Raw genomic sequence first — 9,563 nt, 5'->3', positions numbered from 1 at the left:
AATGGTCCAGACCACTCTTATCGAGTAAATGAAAACTGAGGACTATAAAATGGACACTAGGGAGGACGATTATTGCATAGATTCTGCATTCCAAATAAGCACATCTAGCTTTAAAATGCCACCAAGCGACTCTTTATGAGCCACCTTCCATGATCGAGGTCGTTGAAGAACTGGAATCAATAGAAGCTGCCAATGCTAATAGAATAATTGCTAAGTGTTGCGTTCTTTTGTAAGTTCTTTGGAATTATTTGTGAATGTTGTGTCAGTACGTGCATTGGCTTGTGAAGTGAGATGGACCAATTGCACTTTCTTTAAGAGAGGAATGGTTTTTCCTATGGCTAATTCTCATTGTTGCTGTAGTCATGAATTTGTTGATGCTGAATTCGGGCCGCAATCAATCTTCAAAAAGTGTTACGCCATTCGGTCCATTCTCATGGTGATTTTTGAGCTCTGAGACACGGTTGGGCTCTTGGTGAAGTTTTGTAAAGGAAAGAGTTGCTCAATTGTCCATTTTTTTTTTTTTTTGGGGTCGAATTGTCCATTCAAAATGTACAAAACAGGGCAAAAAACACAATAATCTAAGCTCAATCTGGATATAGTTTGTTGAACGTGGTAATAACAATATCGGTTCGAAAACACAAACTATGGAATATGAGGATGTGTAGGATTTGGAAATCCAAAATCTCAACAACATAAAACTTATGTCAACTTAATCAATTTATGACTATTGTGATGTCTATGATCGGGTGCCTATGCTAAGGGGACTATTGCTCAAATATAGAGTATGAACAGGTTTTTTAATCTTTAGATTAAGTTACACTTAAAAAAAAAATTAAATTATCCATGAATCATGAAAATATTACATGTCAATATCAAATAAAGTCAGATCAAAATTCTCTAATTTTTTTTTTTAATATTGTATCTCTCTCATGAATGAGTAAATGTAGGACTAGACGTCAAAAGGGTATTTATTAGGTCTGTAGGAAAAAAAAAAAAAAAACAGGAGTAGCCCTGTATAAGACTGCAATTTGAATTAGCTTGTCATTATTGTTAATCGTCATAACTCGGTTTCACTTATACTTTGAACGTTAGCTTCACAATATAATCAGTAATCATGGCTTGAATAAATTAATGCTCAATATTTAAGTGATTGTAAATGACAAGTTAGTAATCGTCCCTTAAATATTGTAATTTACCTCAAAAGCCTCGTAATTTTTTTCTTTTTTGGTCAAAAAGCCTTGTAAGGCTAAACTTGCTAACATGAAATATCATTGATAATACGAATGTATAGTAAATTCTCTTTTCCATTAACAAATTATCTTTGTATATGGTAATTTTCCTTTATCAATAGTAATTTAACAAATCATGACTGTGGTGGCTTCGCTGGGTAGGCTTAGACCTTTGAGAGAGGGTTAGGAGTTCAAAGCCCCTACGACGCAAGTGGCAATGAGGTTGGCGAGCTATTAAGTGATTAACGCGTGGCGCCACAGGGAGTTCAAAGCCCCTGCGACGCAAGTGGCAGGGAGGTTGGACGGGCTATTAAGTGATTAGCGCGTGGTGCCGGGTGGTGGTTTTTCGTTAGCGATGCTTAGGGGTTTATGTGGCCGTGGTTTTCTACTAGCAATACCTAGGATTTACGTGGCAGTTGTCGGCCAATGCGGTTTTTCTAGTAAAAATAAAAATAAAAATAGTAAGATCAACAATTTCAGAGTCATTTTTTTCAACATTCATTAATTACTGCTCCAACGGCATCTCTGTCCACAGCTTCCTGCACGAACTGAAGACGCGCGCAATGCTGGGGCGTCGGCCGCTAGCACCGATCCAGCAGGACCCGAGCTCGCGAAGCCATGGATCAGCACCGCCGGGTGGTCGCGAACGGCTCCGGGGGCCGCGCGGACCGGCGAGCCTTCCGATTTCGAACAGTCGATGTTGATCTTGAGCGACCCTCTCGCCCTTGCTTGTATACTCTGCTGCAATTGCGAGGTTAATAATCCTGCTCGGGTCCGGCCGGCACGCTCGAAAGATGCAGGCGTTGCGCGCCTTCCGTATTAGCCAAAGAGTGGCCGTGATTTCCTCATTTGACCGCAGGTTTGTGTTTGATTCAGAGCATTGGTGGGATCCATTTGTCCGAACGAGTGATGGGTTGGCTTAAAGATTGCAGCTTTCGCTGCGGGTTCGCCCGAATTGCAGCTGTCCCAGTGACGAATAAGAAAGACATGCTCGATTGATTTCGGGCGCTCGGTTAAGCAGAGGACGTATGGGGTCAGGTAAGATCTTTCTCTTGTGAAGGTTTTCTCTGGTGGGTAGGGCATTCTGACGGGCGCTCCATAGAAAGATTCGAACTTTAGGATAAGTGTTTAATTTCCATTGTCTTGTCCAAAAAGATCTCAGAGTTTGGAATGAGGTGGTGGCCGATGCTGTTTGCTGTTGTTGGTTGGCTGAATATAGCTCGTTGTAGGCACTCTTAACTGCATGAGTCCCAGCTCTATTCCCTGTCCCGAGCAGCTGATCCTCCTCTGGGTTTCTGTTTAAGAGGGATAGCGAAAATTTTGTCAGCTATGTTCTCATCAGAGAGAGTTCGCAACCTATTCTCATTCCAGGTTCTGTTCTCCTGATTGATCAAGTCCTCCACTCTCTGAGGCTCGTCAAAGTTTGCTGGCCCACCAATTACACCCATTTCCAGGTACCTCCTCTTGGATCTTAATTGATTTTCCAATCTTTAACTGCCCATCTTTTACCTCAACTAATGAATCCCTGCCAACAAGTGTACTTTGCCAACCCCAAGAAGGATGTGATCCCTTTTTTGCATTCCAAAAGTATCCTTCAGGGAAGTATATTCCTTTGAATAATTGCCTCGATAGGGCCGATGGTGTTTGTGAGAGTCTCCAAGCTTGCTTAACCAACATTGCTCTGTTGAATGAGATAAGATCACGAAGGCCAATCCCCCCACTATATTTTTTGGTTTTGAGAGTTTCCCATTCCTTCCAATGGAGCCCAGATTTTGCCTCATTTTGCTTCCACTAGAAGGAAGCAATCCTTTGTTCAATTGTTCTACATACATAGATTGGGATTTTGAAAATGGACATGGCATATTGAGGCAGGGCTTGCACAACTGTCTTGATCAGTGTTTGCTTTTCTGCTTTGGATAAAAGAAGCTCTATTATTGTGGTGGGAGAAGAATCATGTCTAGATACATAGTTTGTTGTACAAAAATGGGAACAAGATGATAGATGTTAGTGGCCTTTTTTGTCACTAGATTGTTCTGGTTTTGTGTGGCTAATTTCGTATGAAGCTCGCTATCTCAATTTTCTTTCTTCCTTTCGAGAATATGTGTCGTTGCCCAACTGAACACGTATTTCTGGGGGTTTGGTCAATGATGTGGACCAGATTATTCGGTTAGGATTGCAATTATTTAGAAGACAGTGCTTGCTCCTCTTATCCTTTATTTTAGGGTCCGTGACTTGTCCTATGACCACGAGCAATTCTATGCAAGAGCTTGGAGAAAAGTCACCTTGCTTTTCCGTTGTATGGTTCAAGTCCACATAAAAACATTGAAAAATCTTGTGAGATTCTGTTTTCAAGGACTTCTGGTTTTAGTGTAAGTATTTTCCTGAGATGCAATAGAAGAGCAAAATTTGCCTATCCTCAGCCTGGTGCAGTTAGTTCTGTCGTTTATTTTATCTCTACTAAAGCAAAACAGCAGGCACAGTGCTAAGTGAAATACATGGCTTGTATGAGTTTCCATACGCATGTACCATTGGAGATTCAAATAGTCAAAAGAATCTGAGAAGAGCTGTTTTCACCAATTTGCTGAACTAGTTTTCTGGATGTAAAGTGATGAGACACAAATGGTTAAGGCATATCTGTTTTGGAAAGCACATTTGAGTGGCTGTCTCGGGATATATGGATGAGAAGGCAAGCTCGTGTAAATCCTAGGACCAGATACCTCAAGTAAGCACCTGTGCTCTTGATCTAAATCTTGAGATTCCACAATCTTGTCCTATAGTTATTATGTCTAAGTTGTGTAGTGCATATTACATGCATGTGTGTTATCCAGTGACCAAACAGCATGGAGTTGGAGGAAACAAGTAGGAGAGAAGCTTTGCCAGCTTAGCTTCTATCTCTAAGGTTCTTGAGAGCTGGCATAGAAGCGTCTTCTGAATCTTCATTGTTCATAAATACTATGTAGAAATACTGTGATAACTGGTAAATTTTGAAATGTAGAGACTCTTCTTGCATTTCACAGAAGGACTTCAAGTCCTGCATCAGACATTATTGTGACTTATATTCTTCCGTTCTAAGCTAAACACAGAGGATGTCACTACAATGTACCTGAAACAATAATTCCCAATATGAGTGTTACAACATTAGAGCAACTGCTGGAATTTCTCAACATAGTTCTTGGTACTAAAACCATCCTTAGTGAGGATTTTTTATTTCTGGAAAAATATGCTGGCCGGCCCTGAAAGTGAGGTGACATGATTGTTTGAGTCCCAACTTATGCCACTTTCGGAGACACTGGACATAACAATTCCTCTTCATGTATCTTTGGAAGAATGAATAAGATTGTGCCATTTTCTTTTTCATGAAGTACCTGGTAAATGGAAGTCAATATGTAATTAGCACACAAGTCTTTTAAAAGGGAACTTAGCCTCCACTTAGCATTTGAATTTTTCAAAAATGATCATCACTTAAGATGCTATTGTCTATCTTGGAAGGTGGACATCTACTTTGTACTACAGAAGATGAGTGCGTTCTTTTCTCATGTTGCATATCTCTGTGTTTGACTCTACATGGTCGCCCATACTATCATCAATCTTATCCTCTATTGGCTTTGCCAATGTCAAAATCATGCTAGGCATGTTTACTTGCTTAATAAATAGGTTGAGCTCACGATTTGCTTATTCCTTGGTTTTCATGAATATGAGGTTGTGTATTTACAGTAAGGCATATGAAATTCAACCATGCAGTTCAGATGTCAGGATTTGCTATTGAACATGGGTGACGATGCATCATTGCATATTTCACTCACTTTTATTTCAGATTATTTACGACGATCTAAAATTTGTAGGGTGCAGACACGGTAGATGGCTCTTTATGTGCCATTATGGGTATCTTCAGTTTCTTCACACAGTTGGTCGTTCTGTCTCCTATCTTTTTCTGCAGGGGATGCATGTTTGCTTCGTATACTAAAAAAATGTGCAATTATGAGGTTTTGCCCTATGCTGATATGAGAGTGATAACTTTTAGCAGTCGGCGGTGAACTTCCTGGGCAGCTTATCTCATCCAAACATTGCCAGGCTAATGGGATACTGTTTGGAGGATAAAAAGCACTTCTTGTCCATGACTTCTTCCAAAAGGGTACCCTAAAACACCATCTCTATGGAAGTAAGGTTCTTTCTTGGGTGATATAAACATGCTTGCCTCAAATTTATGGCGAATAGGATCTTTTTCTTGTTTTAATGTACTACACAAGTCACGTGTCTTTCCTGCTGCAGAGGGGCTCGACCATTAAACCGCTTCCATGAGTCACGGATTAAATTTGCAGTAGGAGCAGCCAATAATCTGCAGAGATTTCAAGCCCTCAAACTTATTGCTGGCCTCAGTATGTTTGATGTTCGTTACTTAGATTAAATTAAGCAATATCACATTGTTGTTACCTTTAGAAACTTGGTTCCAAAATCTTCTCAGGTGCTGATCATTTAAGTTTGCGACATCCCTCTTTTTGCAATTCCCTCCTACATTCTGGAATCAGCAACAATCTGAAACCTTATGCGTTTAGGCTTTCATTCCGGGACATGGGAGTTATTTATGCAAATCTACAAAACCTGTTTCGCCACCTGAGTATGTTTTCCTTATTTTTTGGTCGGGGGGCTTTGTTGTTGTGGTTCTCTAAAAATACATATTCGCAGGCTACTCTTTTCATAGTTAGTTTTAATGCCAGTCATTAGCCCGAGCTAAGCTTATTGCATCTGTGCATTGTCCATGTTTACTGGTGGATAGATCACGTTGGCAGCAGAAAAGTCACCTTATCCACTTTGACCTACAGTTTGGCATGTGTTTCGACAGTCCTATAAGGGCCAATATACCAGATTTTGGTTAGGCAAGAGAGGGTCCAGACGAAGACATATCATATGTGACAGACACAAGTACTTGGAGCTTAAGACTAAACCTGCCAACGGTTCCTGTGGGTGACTTTGACGCCTCAACCACAGGTTAAGGCAAGCTGCCTTTCAAGGCCGGGTAGAAATGTTAATTATTTCAGAACGATGTTTACGTATTTTGGGGTTCCAAATAGGGTTCCAAATATTCGAACCTCCACATAAAAAATCATAACAGCAAACGACATCCTGAGGGGGACCGGACATCATTAAATATCGGCGGTCAGATCTGATTTGGAATGTTCCTCATAACGTTAGCAATTAAGATACCCGCACGTGTGCGGGACCACCTACAGAAAAGGACATTCCTCTTAACTGTCACAAGTGACAGGAAAGTCTAAAAAAAAGGCTGTCCAATCATAGATATGTCTTATTTTATAGTGGGAGCTCGAGGATCCCCATCACCATCGGTCCATCACTTGCCCAGAAAGTCCCAACCGAACCTCACTACCGACAAAATAAGTCTGAAAAAGGCCAACATTATTGCTATAACAGAGGCAGATGAGGATGGCTAAGTTGGTGGGGTTGTTGCCTCACTTGAGCTTAATTTTATGTAGAAGGTTCGTTGTCCATTCTTTGACCTCCTTGGCCTTATGTTGACCAACGCTGAACAATGCTGTTTGTGCGCTAGCCTGAACGCCGGTCCTGCAAAATGTGGCGAAATGCTCACAGTTGTTGTTGATGAGGTCGTACTCGCCGAAATTGTCGCTCCCGTAAAGCTCCCAAGCCTTGTTAATGACTTGCTCGGGCGATTTGGTGTTAGGCAAGGTTGGGTGGGCCCCCCATCTCGCCAGCCAATACTCTAGCAGCGGCTGTCCATATCCATATGAGTGGAGGGAACGGAGGTCCTCGCCTTCTTGCCGAAAGGAATCGAGAGAAGTCTCGTTAACTCCCGTTCTTGTGAAGTGAATTACACGGCCCGCTCCAACGTAGATTCCTATTAGAATCAATAGTGAGTATATGCAATGTAGAAAAGGAATTAATGGTCCAAATAGGAGAGAAAAGTTGAGAGAGAGAGAGAGAGAGAGAGAGAGAGAGAGAGAGAGAGATTGGAGAGATCAAAATGACATTTGATATGAATATCAAGAAATGTCAAGTAAGAAAAGAAGGGCTTTACTAATGTAATAGTCTTTAACAGATTATTATTTTTAAAGTAGGTTAAAGATTATCACTCAGTCATTTGTGAGAAAAGAATTGAGAGAGAGAGTTTGGAGAGATCAAAAGGACATTTGATATGAATATCAAGAAATGTCAAGTAAGAAAAGAAGGGCTTTACTAATGTAATAATCTTTAACAGATTATTATTTTAACAGATTATTATTTTTAAAGTAGGTTAAAGATTATCACTCAGTCATTTGTGAGAAAAGAATTGGAGCTTGGCTTCTCCATCGCTTTTTCTCATTTATTTGCATAGAGAGAGAGAGAGAGAGAGAGGGAGGAAATGGACAATCTAAATCCAAGAAGGAACGAGCGGGTCGCACTACAGAGGCTATTATTAAAATAAAATTTACTTTGGTCAAAAATTTGGTGGATGAACTTTGAAATTTCACGTGGGTCACGCTCCACCTCGATCGCCACGCATCCGAGTGAGGCTACTTTCCAGGAGTCCAGATCTTTTCTCTCGCCTCCGAAACTCTTGTCTCTCGCTCTTTTCTCTGACTTACTTTGAGCCCATGGACAAAAAGGGTTTGCAGACATGGGACAGTAGCGTAGCCGGTCATAGACAGCCAGGCTCGAGTGCGACGCCGGCTTGTCCAAGGCCATCATCGGCATCGTCCAGCCAGATCTGGAGTTCTCCAGATCCAGACTTGGACGAGCGGCTCGTGGCCGTTGTGGGCATCGTTCGGCTGATCCGGTCAGGTCCGTCAGTGCTGGCGACTCCGCCGGTGGGGACCGTGGGATAGGCGCAGAGGTCAGGTTTATAGGGCCAGATGGGTTTTTCGAGCAAGAGGGACCGGAGGCTGACGGTAGAGCTTTTTGGTAAACTTAGGGGACGTGAAGGCGAGGGAGAAGGCCTGAGGCAGAAGCAGGCAGAGAGAGAGAGAGGAGCGAGAGGGAAAGGACGAAAGAGAGGCCATTGTTGTTGCAGAGAGCGAGCTGAGAGAGAAAAAAAAATAATAATCTGAAAAGCGGCCTCACCCGGACACGCCATCAATAAGTGGAGGGGGAGCACGCCCTAAAATTTCTCGTTTTGGAGATGGGCACCAGCTCATTATGGGACTTCCCTCTCATGGAAATGCACGGGTGATCAAAATCAGACATATTAGCATTCAATTCACTGAAATGAAAAGAGGAAGACAAGGGCAAGATTTGATGATCGCTGAGTTGATCTATCAAGTATATACGACATAAAAGAACATTAATTTAGTCCAGCAGGTGACTATGTTGTGGAAAAAACGATAATAATGATGGAAAACGAAATACGAGGATGAATGGCTAACCATGGTGGGTGTACAAGCCGTACCGCCGGTAAGTGTAGACATGATCCCCAGGAGTGAGCTCTTCCTGCTGTATCACCTTCCACGGCAGCAGCGTAGATATCACGAAGAACATGTTGATGATCCCAACCACCATTTTCATCCCTTCGGCCCCCCTACTTTTACTCCCTTGCGCTCGAGTGCTTGAGCTGCTGGTCTTTTGGGACTAAGCTTGGACGAGCCTAAAAGAGCAGAACCGAATAGGAACCGGGCGTGAGCTGGGTTTCACACTGAAGAAAAAGAGGGGAGTGACCTTATACTGGCTGGAGAGTGGCTTTTATAATAATAATGGCTTAGAGGTGACCCGTCGGGGAAAAAGAAAGAACACAAAAGGGTATACTGGTTTGACACGCAATACTCAGACGAGGGGTGGACGATGGAGATGGTATTATGTTATGAGGTTGCTGTGAGAGAGAGAGAGAAGAGAGAGAGAGAGAGAGAGAGAGAGAGATCTTTTCGAACTGAGCATACGAATACGGCACGAGCCGGATGTTGTCTACCGGGAAGTGTTTTTTTTTGGTTGCTTTTTCACTAGGACAGACATCGATGTCGCCAGCTGTTGCAGAATACACGAAGATGAAAGGAAGAAATTATGAGATGAGGATACGAGCTACGGGGGTACCATGCCAGGATTCTCTGGTATATTTATGCTGCAAGTTGGAGACATGGTGGAAGAAGATCGAAGCAGCCGAGGTTTCTGGTCCATTACATGCGGTCTATGTTTCCATCCTCAATTTCAACGCAATACGTATGAATGGTTAATTAGATCGGACAAAGATCCCACTTTTTCCCTAGACAGGGGGGACTGTTTAGAGCTTAGTACGACGACACCAGGCGTGTCGGGCGAGCACTCGTGCGAAAGGCGACATGTGCAAAGTCAGGGAGGATAATTGTTGTTTTTTTCTTTCAAATTTCTTTGGGGGTC

The 9,563-nt window shown here is 42.3% G+C and overlaps 1 protein-coding gene and 1 long non-coding RNA gene across 5 annotated transcripts; one reads left to right on the top strand and one right to left on the bottom strand.

Moving 5' to 3' along the window:
- Positions 1 to 1,769: 1,769 nt before the first annotated feature.
- LOC104415393 lies at positions 1,770 to 5,971 on the top strand. 4 transcript variants are annotated; one of them, XR_005545310.1, is made up of 3 exons: positions 1,770 to 1,983; positions 2,106 to 5,388; positions 5,499 to 5,971. It is a non-coding gene; the product is annotated as an uncharacterized LOC104415393 (long non-coding RNA). The 4 variants fall into 4 exon arrangements; XR_005545311.1 differs by lacking the exon at positions 1,770 to 1,983 and having other exon boundaries at positions 2,024 to 2,267; positions 2,601 to 5,388; XR_001980945.2 differs by lacking the exon at positions 1,770 to 1,983 and having other exon boundaries at positions 2,024 to 5,388; positions 5,499 to 5,605; positions 5,692 to 5,971.
- Positions 5,972 to 6,694: 723 nt separating this feature from the next.
- Positions 6,695 to 8,735, bottom strand: LOC104417611. The gene is made up of 2 exons (XM_010028857.2): positions 8,603 to 8,735; positions 6,695 to 7,098 (listed from the first exon to the last, which is right to left on the bottom strand). The coding sequence occupies exons 1-2, from the start codon at positions 8,733 to 8,735 to the stop codon at positions 6,695 to 6,697; spliced, it is 537 nt and encodes a 178-aa protein (XP_010027159.2).
- Positions 8,736 to 9,563: the final 828 nt, after the last annotated feature.

The sequence above is a fragment of the Eucalyptus grandis genome, chromosome 8, assembly GCF_016545825.1.
Source record: "Eucalyptus grandis isolate ANBG69807.140 chromosome 8, ASM1654582v1, whole genome shotgun sequence".
In the NCBI taxonomy this organism is placed as follows: Eukaryota; Viridiplantae; Streptophyta; class Magnoliopsida; order Myrtales; family Myrtaceae; genus Eucalyptus; species Eucalyptus grandis.
The sequence above is the reverse complement of the archived record's forward strand: the minus strand, read 5'-3'. Positions and strand labels throughout refer to the sequence as shown.